The 22,336-nt window shown below is 43.1% G+C and overlaps 1 protein-coding gene across 1 annotated transcript in view; it reads left to right on the plus strand.

The window, feature by feature from the left end:
* Nucleotides 1-22,336, plus strand: part of TAPT1 (transmembrane anterior posterior transformation 1) — a 620,835-nt gene that overhangs the window by 288,611 nt on the left and 309,888 nt on the right. The window contains exons 6-7 of the mRNA XM_078678446.1: nucleotides 19,580-19,677; nucleotides 21,283-21,352. Coding sequence (XP_078534572.1) covers nucleotides 19,580-19,677; nucleotides 21,283-21,352 — 168 coding nt within the window. The remainder of the gene's footprint in view (nucleotides 1-19,579; nucleotides 19,678-21,282; nucleotides 21,353-22,336) is intronic.

Below are 22,336 nucleotides of genomic sequence, written 5' to 3' on the forward strand. Positions count from 1 at the left end.
TCTTCATCCGGGCATTCCACTCCCCTCCCCCTCAATGTGAAGTGGGTTATTCAATAAGTACGCCTGCAAGGGGTCCCATATATCTCTTGGTCTGGAGGTCAGTGGTAGTAGCTCCGCAGAAACAAGTGATTGTTCCTACGAGAATGTGCCCTCAGTCCTTGAATTTGGGGGCCCTTCCTCTGCCCCATCTATAGGCCACCCTGCACTTGACGAATTATAGCCCCAAAGAGGTATTTTCTGAAGGATGTTTAAAACCCTTCTGTGTAACCCAGCAGTGCTGTGAGCGTGGTGGCAGGCAATGGGGATCCGATCATTTGTTCCAGTGCCTCAAAAATCTGTTGCCAGTACTTTCTGATTTGTTCACAGTCCCATCCTAAATGTTGGAAAGTTGCCCCTTCCCATCCTACAATGGTCACATCTGTCAACCTGACTCAGGTATAATTTATGCAGTCTGACTGGAGTGTAATATAGCCGATGGCTATATTTAAAGTATATGATGCGTAAATGGCTACTTGCTGAGATCAGCCCTGTTTGTTGATAACAGTAACTCCATTGTCTGTTGGATAGGGTGGTACCAAATTCAGCCTCATAGTTTGATCACGAACTTCTCAAGACTCCCCTGTGTGCGGCTTGTACATTGATAAAGCATTGAAACCACGTGCAGGATTGGTACTTTGGAGCAGCATGCGTTTAGCCCCTCCATTCTTCTGTAATAGTTGGCAGCAAGCTAATTCATGCGTCGCCATGAGGTCCGCATGGTAGGGAAGGTCAAGCAGAGGCAAATAAAGCATAGGAGTGGGCAGCGCTTTGCCAGGCTCCACCAATCCACAGAGGTACATGCAACTGTAGAAGGGTCAGCATCCCTAACCTGGGGGTTTGTCCCAAAAAAAGCTGATTGAGTGACCAGGGCCATATACCCTTGCTCGATGGCCAGATGTGGCATACGGGGAGGGGGGTGTTGGAACCAGTACGCAGCAAACTGCACTTCCGGGGATAGTTTGTTCCACTGTCCCTTGTTCTCCTCCCAGGCAGTGAGTGCCTTCATGCAAAGCCCGTGCGTCCTCGAGGCGTCCTGCTGACGTTTTAAGAACGGAACGGGTCTTGTTTCACCCTGCCTGCTTTAAACACCTCTTTAGATCTAGTTATTTACTAATTAGATGTGTGCTATCAGCTAGGGAACTGATGATCATTTGTTTCATCTTCTGATAACCTAAGTATAAGATAAAGACCACAAACCGTTATGCCAGCAAGACCTATTCTACTTCTAAGGCCCATGTCAGTCACGGATGAGATGCTGGAGGGCTTGCAAGGAAATGACCAGCGTCCATCACTGATACATGATCCTACCACCACCCTTCCGGCCGCAGACGAGGAGCCATCCGAGAATGATCCATTCCTTATTGCAACAGCAACGCGATTTCAGTTACTGCGTTCTGAGTTACTTAAGGGCGGCACGAGACGGAGGTGCATACATTACAAGGATGTAGGTGGTTCGGCGCACAAAGTCTAAGGGCACTCACTATATGAGACATGCTGGAAATAAAAATATTACTATAAAGGGTGTGGTCATAAGGTCAGCCGTTTTTGATGGCTAAGTCACAGGGGCCAATCACAGTTTTAACAGTAACAGGGAGACCAACGAAATTCTGGAAAATACATTTAAAAGTTTTTCATATATTTGAAGTTATGCAGTAGAAAAAGTGTTCCTCCCTTCTAAGCTGTAACCCGAAAAATATCCACATGAGTAGCCAAGCAACAGCCGGGCCGGACAGAAAGCTACAGCCGACCAAGCTTCTGTGGTTTGGACAGGGGAGGCATGGCACAGCCGAGGAGTGGGGGCAGGGTTGGGGGAAGAAGGTGCCAGTCACACAGGGCTCAATACCTCAACAAAAAGGTTAACGTTTTTAGCAGTGGGACAAAAATCAGCGTTCACACTAGTATTTGAATGAATGAATGAATGAATGAATGAATGAATGTGGGTTTTATAGAGCGCGTAGTAACCCGGAAGCATCCCAGCGCTAAAACCAAAACAGCAGAGTCTGAGGGGGGGGCAGCGAGAAGAGGGGGGGTTAGGGGAAGAGAAGTGTTTTCAGGAGTTTCCGGAAACGGAGATGACAAGGTTCGCTCCTGAGTTTGAGGGGAAGGGCGTTCCACAGAGTGGCTGTGTTGACCGCAAATCGACGACCTCCTGTACGTGCTTTTTTTACTCTGGGCACTGTGAGAAGATGTTCATGGTCTGAGCGGAGGGGTCTGTTCGCTTTGTAAGGTACGACTAAGTTTCTGAGGATTGGGGGGCCTTTGTCCTGAAGAAGTTTGTGTGCTATACAAAGGGACTTAAACTTTATCCTTTCTCTAATGGGGAGCCAGTGCAGCAGTTTTAGCGCGGGTTTGGCAGAAGTTCTGGCCTGGGTGTCCGTGAGGAGCCGAGCTGCGGCGTTCTGAATTTGTTGCAGTTTGTTGAGGGTAGATTCCGGTGCTCCAAGGAAGATGGCGTTGCTGTGATCCAATCTAGACAGGATCAGTCCTTGGATGCGCAACTTACGGGAGGTTTGAGGGAGAAGAGGCAGGACTTTCCGGGCCGATCTGAGGAGGCCAAAGCAGGTTCCAGCTGTTTTTTTGGCTTGGGTTTTGAAGGATAAGTCCTTTTCCATTCATACTCCTAAACTTTTGATCTCCCCTTTGGGAGAGGGAGGCTCTCCCAGGCAGGTGGGCCAGATGTTAGGGGGGAGGGTAGATCCTTTATGTCCAAGTAACATATCTCTGTCTTGGATCCGTTAAGTTTTAGGGATGATTCGCCCATCCAAGTGAAGATTTTTGATAGGCAGGTGTGGAGAGTGGGCAGTCCTTGGTTAGGTTGGGAAAGGGAGACGACCAGTTGGGTGTCATCGGCATAGCTCACGATTTTAACTCCGAACGGGGCGACCACCTCCTCCAGTGGGGACATGTAAACATTGAATAGGGTAGGGCTGAGGGAAGAGCCCTGAGGTACTCAACACTGGAGGGGGATCGTCGCTGATCGGATGTTACTCTCCCAGACCTGGAAGGTGCGATTGCTGAGAAATGACGTGAGCCATGCAAGAGCAGTTCCCACCACCCCTATGTCGGTAAGTCGCTGTTTGAGGACTTGGTGGTTGACAGTGTCGAAGGCTGCACTAAGGTCCAGTAGGATCACTGCCACTGATCCTCCTGAGTCCAGAATGCATCTGGCCTCCTCGACCACTGGCAGGAGGGCGGTGTCTGTGCCCTGACCCGGACGGAAACCAGTCTGCGATTTCCGGAGGAGATTGTTGGACTCCAAGAATTGGTAGAGTTTTTTATTGACTAGTTTTTCCGTGACCTTGCTGATACCAGGGAGAAGGGAGATTGGCCTGTCATTGGCCAAGTCCGAGGGGTCTAGGAGTGGCTTCTTTAGAAGGGCTTTAACGATAGCTCCCTTCCAACCGGGGGGTACCGTTCCCTGAAGCAGAGAGGAGTTAATGAGGTCAGTGATGGGTGCAGCAATAATGGATGCAACCATCTTGAGGATGCGCATGGGAGCCGGGTCGCTTGGAGAACCGCTTTTTATAATTGCCAGCGTTTTGAGAACTTCATCTCCTGTTACGGGACCAAAGGTATCCAAGTAGATAGCTGGTTTGGCCAGCTGGGTATTCAAGTCTGTTCTTAGGTTGGCTTGGCAATTAGTGTCGGCTCTCAGATTGACTTGGGGCAAAGTGGCAAGGATATTTTGAATTTTTTCGTCAAAATATTTTGCCAATTTGTTGCATTTGTCCTCGAAGGTGTCAGGAGCTGGGGGAGGGTCAGGCACTTTGAGCAGTTCTTTCATAATGAGGAAGGTTTCTTTAGCGGAGTTGGAGGATTTTATATTTCTTTCATTAAAGAATTGCCTCTTGGTGTCACGCAGGGCTGTTTTGTAAGTTCTCATGGCGATGCGATATTCGTCTCTTCTGGATTTTATTCCGTCTTTCCTCCAGGAGCGCTCCAGTTTTTTGCATATTTTTCGGAGTAGTCTTAGCTCGGGTGTGTACCAAGGGGCGGGATTGATCCTCTTTTCCATTTTCGGGGTGTATTTTTTTGGAAGAATGGAATCAAGTGAGCCAGTTTTCGAATTCGTATCTGCAGTTATTGGGCCAAGTGCGGGGGGGGATAGGCCTGTTTAAGGATGGATGACCACTCTTCAATCGGAAGTTTGGACCAAATTCTATCCCTAACTCGCGTCTTGAGGGGTTGGGGAGGCGGGGCACTGATTTGCCAGGAAAGTGGGACCAGGAAGTGGTCTGTCCACGGGAGTGGGAGAGGGGGAGTGGTTCTCAGCTCGTGGATGTTGGTAAAAATAGGGTCAAGTAGGTGCCCTTTGTTGTGAGTCGCCTCTGAGTTGATTAATTTCAAATCGTATGAAGTGAGGTCGAGGAGAAAATCGGATGCTGCAAAGTCCTGGGGGTCCCCGAAGTGGAGATTAAGAACTCCCAGAATCATGAAGTTCGGGGTAGAGGCTGCCAGAGTCGTAACGGTTTCTATGAGGGCACTGGAGAACCGAGTCGGGACTCCGGGTGGGCGGTATACAAGTAGGCTGGAGTGGGAGACTGTGGGTGAAATTTGTAAAGTAAAGTGGCAGCTCTCACAGTCTTCGACGCCGCCGTTTTTTGCTCTACCGACAAATTTTTCCCTATATATTATGGCGATGCCACCTCCTCTACCGAGGGGTCTGTTCTGGAAGTAAATTAGAAAACCTTGAGGGAGGGCGCTAACGATGTCGGCTTCCGAGTTGGGTGTTAGCCACGTTTCCGTGAGGAACAGTTTGTCTGTCTTGTGATCCTGCATGAGGAGGTTTATCTCTAGGGAATGTTTCGGGAGGGACCTACAGTTCAGAAGGCCCAGATGCAGGGCGTGGTGTCCCATCTTGGAGTGGACTTGACTGCAGGGATCGCAATTAATGAAGGATTTCTCCCCTTTGTAGATATAGTGACAGTTAACGTTATTAGTGGGTCTGAGGGATAGAAGGTCTCCTTGAGTATAGCTAAAGCTAAGGCGATTACGGGTGGAGTTGGACATGGAATCGGGGCCTAGGGCCGGCTGGGCCCGGACGGGCTTTCCTTTGGCACGCCCGCAGCGCGCATCCGCTGTGCGTCCGGCCAGTGCACATCCTTATGAGGGAGGTGAGGGGGCGCGTGGCCTCGGGCACTTCCCTTGCAAGTGTCGGTAATTGAGTGTCAGGTCCGCGGCAGCATTCAGGTCGGCTGCGCGGGGACTGCGAGCAGCTCGAGGAGGGGGGGGGGGGGGGGGGGGGAGTGCTCCAAGGTGCAAGTGCGACGAACAGGTATTTAAAAACAACAACAAGTTAAACCGTGTTTAAAAAGCGATCAAATCCTCCCGGCTTCCGCCTCAGGAGTTCTGTGTGATGGCTAATGCGGGCAAGTTACAGCGCGGCTTAAATAGTCTGTAGGGGGGGGCGTGACCTCGGGCGGTGGGCGTGGCCTCACTTCCCTTGCAGGTGTCAGTAATTGAGTGTCAGGTCCGCAGCAGCGTTCAGGTCGGCTGCGCGATGACTGCGAGCAGCTCGAGGAGGGGGGGGGGGGGGGAGTGCTCCAAGGTGCAAGTGTGACGAACAGGTATTTAAAAACAACAACAAGTTAAACCGTGTTTAAAAAGCGATCAAATCCTCCCGGCTTCCGCCTCAGGAGTTCTGTGTGATGGCTAATGCGGGCAAGTTACAGCGCGGCTTAAATAGTCTGTAGGGGGGCCGTGGCCATGGGCGGTGGGCGTGGCCTCACTTCCCTTGCAGGTGTCGGTAATTGAGTGTCAGGTCCGCGGCAGCTCGAGGAGGGGGGGGGGGGTGTTCCAAGGGAATTTACCCATTCGAATACTGTGTGCCTGTTTACTTGCAGTTTTATCTATTGTGAACCAGACCCGAAGGGTGTCAAAAGCCCGTGTTCATTAAAAACTTTTACGTTTCATTTCATTGAAGAAATATTTTAGGTTTCACCTTACATGAAACCGATTACAAGTTGCATAGGAATGACCCATTTCACTTTAAACAACGGAACCTAGCAGAGCAGGGTGCTAAATGACCAGCTCTACTGGCAGTCCCTATAACCACAACAACAAAAATATCAATCCATAGTGTTGTCACCACAAGCAGAAGAGGTGTGTGGCTCTGTGTGTGTGTGTGTGTGTGTGTGTGTGTGTGTGTGTGTATGTGTGTGTGTGGCTATGTGTGTGGCTCTTTGTGTGTGTGTGTGGCTATGTGTGTGTCTCTGTGTGTGTGTCTCTGTGTGTGTGTCTCTGTGTGTGTGTCTCTGTGTGTGTGGCTCTGTGTGTGTGGCTCTGTGTGTGTGGCTCTGTGTGTGTGGCTCTGTGTGTGTGGCTCTGTGTGTGTGGCTCTGTGTGTGTGGCTCTGTGTGTGTGGCTCTGTGTGTGGCCCTGTGTGTGTGGCCCTGTGTGTGTGGCCCTGTGTGTGTGGCCCTGTGTGTGTGGCCCTGTGTGTGTGGCCCTGTGTGTGTGGCCCTGTGTGTGTGTGTGTGTCTGTGTGTGTGTGTGTCTGTGTGTGTGTGTGTGTGTCTCTGTGTGTGTGTGTGTCTCTGTGTGTGTGTGTGTGTCTCTGTGTGCGTGTGTGTGTGGCTCTGTGTGTGTGTGGCTCTGTGTGTGTGTGTGGCTCTGTGTGTGTGTGTGGCTCTGTGTGTGTGTGGCTCTGTGTGTGTGTGTGTGTGTGTGGCTCTGTGTGTGTGTGTGTGTGTGTGGCTCTGTGTGTGTGTGTGTGTGTGTGGCTCTCTGTGTGTGTGTGTGTGTGTGTGGCTCTCTGTGTGTGTGTGTGTGTGGCTCTGTGTGTGTGTGTGGCTCTGTGTGTGTGGGGCTCTTTGTGAATGTGTGTGGGGCTCTTTGTGTGTGTGTGTGTGGCTCTTTGTGTATGTGTGTGGGGCTCTTTGTGTGTGTGTGTGGGGGGCTCTTTGTGTGTGTGGGTCTCTTTGTGTGTGTGTGGCTCTTTGGGTGTGGCTGGCTGTGTGTGTGTGGCTGGCTGTGTGTGTGTGGCTGGCTGTGTGTGTGTGGCTGGCTGTGTGTGTGTGGCACACACACAGAGCCACACACACACAATTTTTCAAAGTACTTCGATGCAAGCTCTGCTGAAAGCTTCGCTGTATGTACTTATTTAATTCATCAAAGTACTTCGATGCAGGTTCATGGAAATAGTACATCTTGAAATTACTGATTTATCTTCAAGAATATTTCATCTACTCCTTTTGTGATTAACGACTTATTGCTTTCTTCAAAACTGTTATTTGCTGCTATTTTAACCAATTTACGAACTGTACAGCAATGAGTCATTATTGTTTAACCCAGTGCGACGCTTGAATCTTTCAAGAAACACAGCGCAACATTTAAATTTCTTCAAAATGCTTACTGGCTCTGTTTGGAATTTCTCTGACATTTTCTCCCATCCCGGCTTCTTTGGAATTCTCTGCTGAGTCATCGTCATTCTATGGCATCGTTGCACGTCTTCACGCTACGGTGTTTGGCAGTGTCTCACCTCATCACCTCACAGTGCTTCCGTCATCATGCAACGTGACGGCCATATTGATGATATCCTAGCAACGGGTGTCAACTTGAGTTTCCTGCGCGTCTTTATTATACGCTGATGCGCACAGCTTGGAAACTCATATTTTAAAAAAAACAACACTTAGCGATTCACCTCTGCTTTGGTTTTTGTCTTCAGCTGCGCATTACCTTCGCTGATGCGCACAGTTGTAACAATATGGTATGTTCCTTCACAGTCCTGTTGCCTTTCATCACGCTGATGGGCACAGCGAAGTAAGACTCTCAGAGTTAATTTTAATATTAAAGTGAATAATATCTTACTAATTTAACCCCTTCCGTGCAGCCGCGATTCCCCCCGTGTGCGACGCGAAACGAACAGGGCGGGACCGTGACGAACCCCAGCCGTCATCAGCACACGAGCACCGTGGAGCGTGACGGCTGGGGTTCGTCACCAGCATGGAAGGGGTTAATAAGTTGATGCATTTGATATTATACATTAAGTTGTATTTATTATCATTTATACTACTGCTGTTTTTGCACATATTTGCTTAGCCACAGTGCTTTAAACTTGATTATTATTATTTTCTTTTGCAACTTATTAATATTTCTGAGGATCTATTTACATTTAATTGTCATGCAATTCAAACAGCGATTCTTCCTGCTCCTTTTCTTCCAGAACCTGGTTGTCCTAAAATAAAATGGCCTCAGTGGTACAAGTCTTTCAACAGTATCATTGCTATTGACAGTGTTAAATTCTCTCCCATTCGGAAAAATGCCATATTATATAATGCTTTAGGTGCAGAGGGTCAGAGGATTTTTGATCATCAACCTCCAATTATTCGCCCGCCTTCAGACGATTGGAATGAATATACTGAGGCAGTGCTCAGATTAGAAAAACACTTCAAAGATGAACCAAGCATTATTGTTGAAAGACACAAGTTTTATACTCAAACAAAGAGAACATGAGAATATTGACACCTTCTTGGCAGAATTGAGTGCTAGCTGCTACTTGCGAATTCGAAGGTCCTATTGAACAATACTTGAGAGATCAATTAGTCGTTAATTGCCACTCTAATGAAGTTCCTGTGTTGTAGGAATCCTTCACTCATTGAGACTTTAGAAATAGCAAGAGGTATTGAAAGGTCAGTTTCAGCTTCTAAAGAACTTGGCAATAATAAACCTTCCACTTCAGAAACCGTAAACAAGGTGTCACAACAAACATCACAATCTGCAGTACATCGAGAAAAGGAAAAACCTTTTAACAAAAGTGAATGGAAAAAGTCCGACAAGTCCCTTCAATGTTTTAAATGTGGCTCAAAATCTCATCTCGCTAATTTTCCTACATGTCCAGCTTTAAAGAAGCAGTGTACCAATTGTAAGAAAATTGGACATTTTACTTCAGTTTGAAAGTTCAAATCTAAAACAATGTATGTTGAAACTGAGAGTTCCAGTGAAGTACATTTGATAAGAGGAGAAAATTCTGTAAAGAAAATATTGCTATCTGTTGATATGTTTAGTTCACAACAAGATTTGGATAGTGCTAATCGAGTTTGTTATGTAAAAATTGGTAATGTTCCAGTGATCGTCACAGTTGATTCTGGATCTCCGGTTACCATTCTTTCAGATGTATTCTTTTTTAAAGAATGGTGAGGGGTGGACTTAATATCGCCTGATATACATACAGTGGCCTTCAATGGGCAAGAAATTGAGATGATGGGGTATTTTGTTGATAATCTCACTTTTGAAGATAGAACAATTGACTAAGGTTTATGTTGCTAAAAAAGGTTATAATATTTTAGGCTGGAAGGACCAAGGGAAATTTAAAATGATATTAAGACCAGGTATTGATAATCCCATTTCTTTAGATCGTTCTGAGAGTATTAATTCTATAACCATTGATCCCTCTTCGTTAGACACTATTATTAATAAACATCAGGCTGTTTTTTCTGACAAATTGGGTTCAGTCAAGGGATTTGAACATAAAATAATATTAAAACCGGATGCTATTCCCATAATTCATAAGGTTAGACACGTCCCTCTAAGTATTAGAGATAAACTGAAAAGTCATCTTTATCAGTTTTGCAACGAAGGTGTGATTGAACAGATCAATTCTTCCTTATGGATTTCTCCAACCGTCGTTGCTCTTAAAAAGAATTGTGACGAAATTAGGTTGTGTATTGATCTCAGATCGTTAAACAAGAATATCCAGATTGACTGTTTTCCCTTGCCCCGAATTCAAGACATGCTTGCTCAACTTAAAGGTACGAAAGTTTTTTCCACAATAGATTTAAGAGCGGCGTATCATCAAATTGAGCTGAATGATGAGTCTAGGGATCTTACCGCTTTTAATACTCCATTTGGTCCTTTTAGATTTTTAAGACTACCCTTTGGTCTGGCCTCAGCGGCCTCGGTCTTTCAAAAATTTATGTCTCAACTTTTTGGTAATGTTAAGGATGTGCTGGCTTACCAAGATGATATATTAATTTCCACCAATACTGTTCGAGAACATCTTGTTAAGTTAGATCAGGTATTAGGCATTCTAAACAAACATGGCATGACTGTCAAGAAACAAAAATGCTAATTTCTACTTGATCAGGTGGAATATTTAGGTCATGTTATTTCACAGAAAGGCATCAGTCCAAAGCAAGACCTCCTTAAGGCCATTCGAGAGTGTGCTCAACCCTCCAACAAGGATCAATTGAGGTCATTTTTATGGTTGAGCGAGTTTTATTCAAGGTTTGTCCAAAACTTTGCCCTCATTAGTGAACCTTTAAGACTTTTAACAAGGAACAAAGTTAAATTTGTGTGGGCGAATGCACAAAATACAGCCTTTGAAAAATTAAAAGATTTGATCATAAGTGCTCCCGCACTTAAGCCATTTAATGAAGCTCTTACTTCCTATATTACTGTAGATGCCAGTAACACTGGACTGGGTGCAATACTTAGTCAAATGGCTAATGGCAATGAAAATATTGTTGTTTTTGCGTCTGGGCAACTTTCTTCCTCTGAAAAAAAACTACAGTACTATAGAGAAAGAAGCTCTGGCTTGTGTCTGGTGTGTTAAACATTTTTCTACTTATGGGGTAGAGAGTATATACTTATTTCTGATCACAAGCCTCTTATATTTATTTGGAATGATAAAGGACTAAGAAACGCCAGTCCTAAATTGGTTCGCCTATTCTCAAAACTATATGATTTCAATTGTGTAATGAGGCATATTCCTGGAGGGAAAAACTTTAAAGCAGATTTTTTATCAAGGTGTCCTTTAAATGTTTCAGAAGGTGATACTATTCTTGATGATAAAGAAGTCGTAGTGAGCTTGGTTGAAGGTCTAAGATTAACAGAGGGGGTTATCTCTAAATCAGATTGGTTACAAGCTTCGGCAAATGATAATTCTCAAATACTTTTGAAGAAACTTGTATCTGATGGGTGGCCAAGAGAAGGTCAAATTGACAAGGAAATGATTCCTTTTTCTAAAATTAAGGATGAATTGAGTCTTGAAGAAAATCTTGCCATGAGGGGATCTTTACTTATCCCTCCTATCTCCATCAGAAATAAAGTAATTGCTTTGGCTCACAAGGGGCATGGGGGAATTACTAGTACAAAGAAAAGACTACGGTTGCATTACTGGTGGCCTGTCATGGATATTTGTGTTGAAACATTATTGAACAATTGCGTTGTGTTCTCATGCCGAAAAATCATTACGCACAGCTAATTCTCCTTTATCTCCAGTTAAATTTCCCAAAAATCCCTGGGAAAAACTTGGCATAAACTTTTTGGGGCCGGTTGGAGGTTTGAACCAAGGTTTTAGGTTTATCTTAACAGTTGTGGATTACCACTCTAAATGGGTGTCTTTTAAATTCATGAGGGATCCCAAAACTGAAAATGTAATCAAATTTTTGACAAAACTCTTTAGGTCTGAAGGTGTCCCTGGTTACCTTATTTCAGACAATGGTGTGCAATTTGTCTCACACAACATGATGGATTTTTTAAGTAATCTTGGAATCAAACATCTAACCACTGCTTTGTATAGCCCACAGGGTAATGGTTTAGTGGAAAGGGTGAATCGCATTTTAAAAGATTCTGTGCAGTTAGCCATTTCTTCAGGTCAACTGGTACAAGATGTGGTGAGTGATAGTGTGGTCATATAATAACACTCCTCACTCCACAACGGGACTCACTCCGTTTGCCATGTTGCGAGGGAGAGAATCTTTCAATGAACTGTCTCCTGAATGGGTGGTGAGTAAAACCAGGTGTGAAGGAAATGTACTCAATTTGGATCAAGTCAGAAGCATAGTAGAAAAATCTCAAATTGAGTCAAAAATCAGATATGATGAGAGTAAACATCTTAAAAAAGAATGGTTTAATGTCGGAGATAAAGTTAGAATAAGGAGACCATGTAAAGCAAAAGGTTCAAGATTTTATCCCGAGACCACTATTGTTAAAGTAGGTAAACATTCTGTCATGGTATCAGGTGGGAAATGGTGGAGCAACAGGCGTGTTGCTAAAGTGGCAAATGGTAAGATGGGAACTTCAATTGAATCTGATCTAATGTTGCACTCTGATGAGGGTTTTTATGGTACAAATGATTTAATCAGTTCTACAGGTAGTGCGTTATTAGAAAATGATGATTTAATAGTTTCTAATGATGTTTCAGATTGTTCTGAGTTTATCTCGAGTGACTCTTCCATTAGAGTTATTTCCAGGTTGAAATCTATTCTTAAGTATCTAAATGACTATGTAACTTAATCTTTGTTTTGTTTTTACAGAAGAGGAGGTGTGTTATATCCTATGATTTTGTTTATTTATTTTACTGTTTTATCTTAGTTATTGGAAATGTTTGTACATCTTTTAAGCAGTGTTGCTTTATGCATCTTTCAACTATGTTCTAGTTGCTTAGCAATGTTAGAATGTTGGGGCTCCTGCTGGTCAATTGAAGTCTGGAGCTTGACAGATTGACACTCTGGCTGTTTGAGTGCTGTACTTATTCCTGAGAATAAATCATCTTTTAATCTACTTTGGTGCACCTGTCTTCTCTGGATGTAACAATACCCTCAGAGGAAGCATCCTCTACGAAAGGTTCTGAGCAAAGCATTCTTAATTATCAATATTCTTTCCTGAGCTGTAATGTCATTGGCCTTTAGGAGAAGCTTACAGATCCAGCCTGGCTTGGAGTTGTCACCAGATATGATTTTATTGCTCTACAGGAAACCTGGGCTACTGTTTCCCAACTTGCAAAGGTTTTGTTTGCTACTCTTGTCTTGCTACTCCGTCTCTTCGTGGCAAAGAAACGGGCAGCCTTTCTGTATCTGTGAATTCGAATCTTAAGGTGGATATCTCCATAATCAATTCAGGAAGCTGGGCCTTTATCGTCCTACTTATTAGGGACACAAAGTTCCCTTTATTTGTACATTGATTCATTTTTATAATAACTTTTCTAAGTTTGGAGGTGCCACCTTTAACTGTTTTCATTTCTATGGGACATCAAGCCGCTAGAAGCCCGGTTTCCCTCACAGCCTCATTTCATACTCTGCGGGCACTTTAACACCAAATTGGCAAATGTCCCTAAGGGGCATTTGGTGAAGTACTTTGGAGCCAATCTGATAGCAGAGGGAAGGAGTTAAAGCAGTTTCTGGCCCCACTTGACCTCTCTGATGTCATCTAGAAGTCTGGGGGGGTTATGGTTTTTGCCACCATATCCAGGAGCGGTTCAGTAATGCATTATGTTTGTCACCTGCATTTTTTCTTCTAGATTTTCACAGTGCGCACTTATTGAAACAGAGTGGAGGGACGTGGTGTGGGGGATAATAATGGCCTAGCAGTAGTAGGACTTTTCCCAGTGCTACGGACAGATAGTTTTGATAAAATCATCCCTGATTCCCAGCAGAGTAGGGATGGTCTTGAGTTAGTATGGCATTTAAAAGAACCAGGGATAACTCTCAGAACACTTTTGAAGGCACATCTTGAGGTTTTTCTCGATTGCCTGGCAGAAGCGAGCATGGGAGCTCTGTTAGTCATACGAGGTGCTATGTACATGTATTAAGAACCTGTTAATGGAGCCAAATTTGCGTACCCCAGAGTCCACGGTGGTTTGATAGACACTGTTCCACAGCTAATCTCAGGCTAAGAAAGGCACTTCAATCCAAACCAAGAAACCTGCAAATGTTAGTGCAGCTAGGAAATTCTATAAGAGTACTTTGAGGGAGAGGGGGGAGGGTTTGAATAAAAAGGAGTGGGAGTGCTTAGAAAGGCCCGTATTATCAAACCGAAGTATATTCTTTTGGAATGTGGTCAAAACATTCAGACAAGGGGGATGCTCCGTCTCCTTCCCTATCACAGTGCAATGCTGCGGGCCCTGAATGGCTCTCATCTTTTAGTGCAATTTATCCTATGGAATCTGAGGATAGTTTATTGGATGCATTACCAGGCAAACTGAGGTGACTGAGGTGGAGGTAACCATTCAGCAAACCCCAGGTGGTAAAGCACCAGGACCGGATGGAGTCTCTATGGCTTTAATCAAATGTAATGAGAGCTAATGGGGTCTATTAATTACGAATATATTCAATAACCTGGAGGGCAACAAGATTTCTCCTTCTTGGGCCCTCTCCACCGTTCTGCCTATATTTAAGAAGGGCGATCAGATGTCACTAAAATGTTTCCGCTCTCTCCCTCATTCACAGTCTGTCAAATTTACTGGGAGGGTGATTTTTAACTGACTGAGTTCTTGGGCTAGTTCACATAACATTGTGTCACCACCAATTTGGTTTTCACCCAGGGCTAGGTACAGTGGAACAGTGCTTTAAACCTGCATTTGATAGTTGGAAAGTACACTATTTTGTAGCAAAGATTCCACTGTACCTGGCCTTCATGGATTTCGTCATCCACATTAGATTGTGTGAACAGAACCCAGCTATGGCTTTTGCTCCTAGATCTACGGGTTGATATGGCCTTGGTGAATTTCTTATTTAACCTTCATGAGAACAATAGTTCGAGGGTCCGTTTTGGTCCAACGGAGGAAATGTCGGGCATTATCCACATTAAGGGAGGGGTCTGCCAAGGATGTATTCTGGCCCAGCTGTTGTTCATTTTGTATATCAACAACTTAACTCGCTTTTTTGGGAGGCCATCATAGACATGCCAAGGATAGCTAGTCGATCCGCACCTGCATTATTCTATGTGGATGATACAGTGCTTATGGCATGCACCCCAAGGCTCTCCATTTATTAGTGGGTTCTTTTGTAACTTTCATGAGGAAATTGAATCTTCTCATGAATTTCGGAAAGCCACATATAATGATTTTTGGCCTTGGTAGGAAAAATATTACCAATTTGGCTGCAGGAGGCCAAATCCTGGGTAGTGTGATTGATTTTAGTTATCTGGGTTTTGATTTCAATTCTATGGGCACTTGGCAGCATCAGATTAGTTGTTCTCGAATTAAGCTTAGTAGGAATGTAGAAGTACTATTCCATCTATCACAGTATGTAGGTTGGAGGGGGGAGGGGCGCATTGTCTCCCACATGAATATATACACATCTCGGTGTGTCCTGTTGCTCTGTTTGTTCCCGAGGTGTGGGGATATTTTAACATTGCCGCCCTGCAAGTTAAGGAAAAATGTACTTGCAGGAGGCTCCTCTCCCTTACAGTTACTAGTTTTCACTTTATCATCCACTCTGAATTAAACCTAGAGTATATTTCATTTCGAGAGAATATTTCATTTTTGGCCTGGTTACCTCCACTTATGCTCTGGGTTAGCATTTGGACCGAGACTAGCTTGAATAGGGATATCATCTTAGAATACTCAAACTGGAAAAGGGTCTATCAGTGCCCAATTTCTGAAAAAATAAGTACCAGGCCACACGACAGGTCCCACTGCTACTTACCCCACCCATTGCCCCTGCCAGCGCTGGCAATGGCATTATCAATCAATCAATCAATCAATCAATATGAACTTTATTCGGATAAAAACATCATATCCATAAAAGCACATTAAAATAGATATGGTCGTCCAGTTATTAAGTACATAATTCATGATTAGCCAGTCGTTACAATAAAGTGCAAAATTTTAACAGGATTGCATGGAATTACGAGTACGCACTGCAGCTTTCAAAAACGAATCAACCCGGAAGATTAATACATCATCATTTAAATCTAAGACCCTCCCATAAGCAGCTTTGTAATCAATATTTTGTGAGGCTTTAAAGTATGGAATCAAAAATCTTTTGGTAAGAAACGAATAATAAAAACAAAAAAATAAAAAGTGCAGCATTGATTGTTTGTGTTGATTGTTGCAGGGGCACGGTAAACAGTCAAGATTATTGGTAAAACCCAATGGAAATGACAGCATGTATTTCATAGCATCTATCCTTATCTGAAAAAGTAAACCCCTTTCCCAGCAGCCGATTGGTCTTAACAGAGATTTCGATGTCCCTCGTGTCACATTCTCAATTTCCATATATCTGACCACTGAAGTTTTTTTACATTCTATGTTTAATCTATCTTTTTTTATATGAAGAGTACAAGATCTTTTGAAGGGATTTGCTACTGATAGAATTAAGGTTTAAGGGATTTAAAAATACATATTCCGAATTTACACTGTGAACCGCAGCCAACCATGGTATATACATCCCCCTGTCACAATTCAAACAATCTAAAATGATCTCTCTAGTTAGTGCTGCTGCGGGATTGTTCCAAATTCTCAACCAAAATAACGTGGGACGGGCCTTGATATAATCTTCTATGTGTTGAAGGTTAAGTTCACTATGGCTTGCATACTTGGATGAGGAAATAGGTGCACCAAGGAGGTTACGACAGAATCTATTCTCTTCACCCTGGATGCAACCACTAGTCGTGTGTCCCCAGACTTCCGCACCATAAGTTGCGAATGGTATACATTGAAGTCTATAGATCTTAAGAATAGAAGACACCACCTCAATATTCTTTGGCTTGGGAATCCCAAGTATGGTGTTATTGGAGTTGGTGAACTTCCTCCTACAATGGGCCACATGCTCATTCCAGAAGCCATTAGATGAAAAACCCAAACCAAGGTATGGAAAAGTGCGAGTGCTCAGTAATCGGTTTGAATTTAAAACTATAGGCGAGTTAAAATACTTTTTAGACCCACACGTCATTAAAAAAGATTTTTTGAAATTGGTACACAGATCCAGGGTGGCCATAAACTCTACAAAGCCATTAACCAGTACGCGTAAGGCATTTGGAGTGCGTCCCATTAGTACAGCATCATTGGCATATAACAATGCTGGGATCTTATTACCGTTAATGAGTGTGATGTCCTTAGTTGAGGTAAGCAAGCATTTACTTAAATCATTGATGTATAAGATAAATAGGAGGGGGGCCAAGACACAACCCTGCCTGAGCCCCTACCAACTTTAATGGCCTCGGAAACCTCACCATCCCTACTAATGGGGACCCTGGCGTGTAGGTCTCTATGCAAATATGCTAAAAGGGAGACCAAAGACTCCTCCAATCCATAATCTAAGAGGGTGGACCACAGCCGGGATCTATTAACAAAATCGAATGCCGACGTGAGGTCCATGAATGCGAGGTAAAGAGGTGATTTCTTGGCTGTTATATTTGCCAATAATCAAATTGAGGTTAAGGCATTGTTCCACAGTGCCCACTTTGCTCCTAAACCCCAATTGACATTGATGTAAAACCTGGCATTCTTCCGCCCACGATTTGATCCGATTATATAGTACCCTCCCTAAGATTTTCAAAGTGTTATCGATCAAAGAGTTCGGCCTATAACAACTTGGGTTAGATCGGTCCCCCTTCTTAAAAATTAGTACTATAATTGGTTTGGGGTATAGGGGAATTGATCAAATTGTTAAAAACTTTTAAAAGTAATGGTGCCCAAAAGTCGGTGTGACTTTATTAGATCAATGGGGAGGCCGTCAGGCCCAGGGGCTTTATGTGCCAGGCTCTGGGTTATTGCTTTTTCAACTTCAGATAGTTCGATCCGTAGCCTAATAGTTGGAATAGGGGCCTCACAGATTGAACTTGAGTCCGGGGTAGCGTAGATCTTACTAGAGTGATTCTCCCACGACTCGCTTGATATGTTACAACTAATGGGTAACATTGTATTTCCCAAAGATCTCATGCCTTTGACTGCCTGCCAAAAACCCTTACTGTTTTTTAAAGCATTTGCCCGGACGAGATTGTCCCAATGGTCCTTAATAATCTCATCTTTTCTAGTTTTAGTTGATCCCTTTAGTTTAACCTGAGTGATGCTATGAGAGTGCTATTCCTGGGTTTAGTGACAAGAGCCCTTCACAGGGCTCTATTGGCTGCAGAGCAGTCGGCATTAAGCCATCCAGCGTCTGAGTTAGGCTTCCTGTTTGGTTTGGCCAGTAGCGATTTAATCCCAGAGCAAAGCTGTGTAAAGGCGCCAACCACATGCCGATTGCATTCTCTATATGTCAAACAGGTGTCGATCAAATCAGGATAAGATCTTACCATCCTTTCAAACACTGCTCTATTATCTATGCCACACCAATCGAAGATTATCAGTGGTAATTATTAGATCTCTAGTGCCCTGGGCGTGGTCATAGATTAGTCTGTCTGTAAAACTTAAGGTCATGTTTATCGGGTTGTGATCCCCCTGAGTTGTCGTAATTACCTCAATCTTTGTCACAAAATCTTCTAGACAGGACAATTCGGACCATTCCAGGCCCCCAGAGATTTGAATGGCTTGTGCTGCAGGTGTTAGACATTTTTAATGTAAATGGAATAATTTGACAACTGTTTTTGTGTTTCATTTCTAAATTAGGCAAACGTCGCCACCATGTGGCAGACTGCCATAAGTACCGGTGTTGCCGCTTAAGTGCCGATGGAGAGCACCCAAAACCACTGGCTCAAATTAAGCACTGGGGTCTATCTATGCCTTGGTTGGGTTAAGTCTCGTAAGCCCTGAGTGAACTGAGCCTGCCTGATATGTTTAAGGTACCCACTAACCTTGGTAAAGGTGATCTACTGAAAGTTAAGGCCAGTTTCCCTGGGCACTGTCAATCTAAAAGGCTAAGTTGCAAACTTACTAAAAGCTCTGTAAAAGATTATTATATTCATCTGGCCCCTGACAACTTTTCAGCATACTTAACTGTAGTACCCGTTGGGAGAGAACTCTTAGATCTCTTCTGCTTCGTGTTAAAGCAGGCATTGTGTGACTTTTTTTGTTTTACGAAATCACGTGGTACTGATACTCCTCACAGTTCATCGGAGGTTTCTCTGAGTAAACGTTACTGCACTTCATGTTTTTTGTAAATTTTATAGATTTGATTTCAATCCTTTTAAAGCAAATGTTCAAGTCTCTTGGATTTCACATGTGCAGGGTAGCTCTACTCTACTTTCAGATGCTAGGTAGCACTGATGTTTGTCACTGCTTTTGCCCATTCCTTAAAGCAGCAGTGAGGAGTAGAACATCTATGGAGGGTTAAGTGTATGAAAGCGATGCTGCAGTTCTGCTTATTTTGTTATATTCCCGGAGTCTTCTAAGGGGCACTCGGCATCGATATGTTTATAGTGTTTTTAAGATTGCAAAGTGAATGATATATCCATGTCTGTTGTTTTAATGCTAGCCCTTTATTGCTTATTGCACTTTACATTGTTCTTGCTGCTAGTCTACATGTGATCTTTTTATTGTGTGATGTATTTATGATTCTTTTATGGCCTTTTTGTGCTGAAAAGAGTTTATTGGATTGAACTGAAAACAGATTATTTTATAGAAAGTTCTATTTAAGTATCATATTCGAGCCTTTGCAGAATCTTAAAATATGAACAAATGGTTGGAATTTTTCTCTAGGAAAGGTGGCAACCTAATATCTGTCAGTAAACTGTATAAAAAATGCCAAATGGCTGCCTATTCTTGAGCGATAAAAAAAATGCTCGCTACTCAAATGCTTTCGACGACAAAAAAAAAACCATAAGTTAATAAATGTGCTGTTTACTTGTTTGTAGCCTGTTAGGTTTTCAATCGATGCTTTAAGTGTACGTCACTCATGCATGTCACCATCAGTTTCCTTAACCTCTGATGATACAGTTTTACATGCCATTCTTATTCTGGTTCAAGCAACGACTCTTAATGTAGCGTTCAACTCCCACAACAAGTCTTTGCTGACCATCATGATGTCCAATAACGTAAGTGGGATTTATATCAAGGGTTTTAGCAAATTCAGTGTTGGTAATCATTTATTTTAGTGTGTAAACTGTGTAATGTTTAGTGTGTGTGTGGCTAAAATATAAATGAAGAATTGTTTATGTGAAGTATAAGTCAATGCCTGTCATAGGCGTGTTGTGCAACTCTAACTTACTGCTTCCCTTAAACTGGGTTGAGGGATTATCAACAACATGGTTCTACATTTTTCACCCTAACACAAGCTGTGAAGCCTTTTATTTGTGCTAAGCTATGTCCCTCCAGTTTGGAAAAAGTGTGGTATGTTGCTATCAGGGCAGCCAGGTAGTCCACCTTTGCTTTTATGTCTGATACTTTCCGGCACCATCTTCTCCCTGTTCTACTCCCATGAAAAGAAAGGCAAATTTAGACCAAATAGTTCCTAACGTTACTTTGGAAGATCCTAACTAAATAGAATTAAGTGATTGCTTAACTTACTTGGCAACCTCACTGGAATGTAAGTTGTTCTATATATCTATAAGTGCATTGCTGTAGTGTCTCTCTTCTCTGGAACATGTCGATGTTGGCTTGCTCATAACTACCTAGGCTGCTGTTTCAAAATCAGTGGTTCATACATAGCAGCATATCATAGCAGTGTTAAGTCAACCCATTTGGTCTGGGTCATAATAGTGGAGGCGGGCCTTCCATATGAGCAGAGGGTGCATGTATTAGCATATCTTGGTGGTTTACTGATCAAGCGCCCCTCTCCCCTGAGGTTTTGGAGCCTCTTGTCCAAGTGACAGACCCCCGTCACTCTAAGCGCCTTTCGTTCACAAAACGTTTTGGGTTCAATGCTGGTTGGCCTTCCACCTTCACTTGGTGGATCCTGGCTGTTGATGAGCACAGGACTTTGGTGACCAGGGTCGTGATGTGCCTGCAAAGCTTCATCTGCTACTGCCCGAGAAAACTCATCGCTGAAGTATCTCCACTTCACAGAGTTTGGTTGCAGTGTGACTGTGGCCCCTAACCTGTGGTTAGCACAGGACAAATCATGTCAGCTCAGTGTACTGAAGTCAAAGCCGGTTTTTGGATCTGCATGCACTCCCGCCCATCACTATAGGGCAGGAGGAAGTTGCCCTCGCTACTGCCATATCTTTTGTAATAGTTTATAATTACAGCAAACGTAGGAGTTTGAAAAACAAGATTTAAAATTGAAGGGGTTGTATAACGAAAAATGCATCGAGTTATACAGTTTCCTGTCTTGCATGTTTCAACACTTTTCAAGTATGAACAGTTCTTGTACTGGTATAACAGAACTCCCGCATATATGCTCAAATATACCTGGTGCTGCAGTAAAAATACAGAAATAACAAATTGCGAAAAATGACAACTGGTAACATGCCTTTTTATAAATTCACATACTTTGTTATTTTCCCATATGTTGGACAACTTTTTAAAGTCACTCATGGTCCTATAAATTGCTGCAACAAAGGAGAATGCTATGTAAACCAGTCTCAAACCACAGTGAATGTGCTATTAATCAGCTGTTAAACTAATATGTTAGTAACCTGCAATCCTCAGACTTCCTGTGATTGTGTTCCATGCATTAATGGCTGGCATTTAAATTGCAGTTTGTTGAAATTAAAGGAAGCGTTTTTAAGAAGTTTGAGAAAAACAATCTTTTTCAGATGTCTAACAGTGGTAAGTAATACTTTCAGAAGTTCAATTAATTACGTGTCACTGCAACATGTTTTATAACATTTCCCTATGGTCTATAAAAACGAACAATATTCAAGTTCCTGCTTGATCACTGTATTTCTGATGGTTGTAATGACTTTTCTAATTTTCAGAGTTACTAATTTGGTAGTTTTCTTAATTATGAGAATTGTATGTTTTTTTTATATTTTGTGAAATCTATATCAAATAAGAAATTCAGCTAAAAAATATAGTGGCGGTTGACCAATGCACATGGATATGAAATGACACATTACAGACTACAATGGCTAATAATGATTATGTAAAATAAATAGTGTATTTATGTGCTGCACTAAATGTTCATTTACGTACAATGAATTTAACTGGCAATTACTACATAGTGGTTTCTTGCATCTTCAGTTGGGCACCCACCATGGCTACTTTTATCTAGGCGAGTGCCTTTCAAAGTCATCCGAATGCCTTGGCACCCCTCGTCCCCAGCACTGAAATCTTTGAGAACATCAACCCATTCTCATCTCGCCTAACTGCTCTCTTTTTAAACTTTTATTCTCTACAGGAAAATCTATTGGTCACTTAGTAATTATGGCCTGTTCCGTTGAGCTCGACTCTTTTCTGAATGCAGTCGGGGCTTCGCTTAGAATAGTATCACTTACTATCCCTCCACATCTGCATATGGTTAAGTAAGACTGTGGGGTAAGGTTTCCCTACTCTCTCAAGGAGTGAATGGGGCAAGAGTTGGTTGGGTTATGATGGTTTCTCTTTTTGATGCTCATCTCCAGAAGTTAGAGGCATAGACAAATTTAAACACAGAGGCCTGCACTAGAGCCCACATTTGGAGGTCAGTGGAATAGGAGTCCTTGGGAACTTTGTCTGGACCAAGGGTCTGGTTGCGTTTTTGAGATAGAATGGCAACCGTCACCTCGAGAGCAAAAACATAATAATAGCGGCATGCTTTTAGTATTTACGTTT

This window comes from Lissotriton helveticus, chromosome 2_2, assembly GCF_964261635.1.
Source record: "Lissotriton helveticus chromosome 2_2, aLisHel1.1, whole genome shotgun sequence".
Taxonomy (NCBI): domain Eukaryota; kingdom Metazoa; phylum Chordata; class Amphibia; order Caudata; family Salamandridae; genus Lissotriton; species Lissotriton helveticus.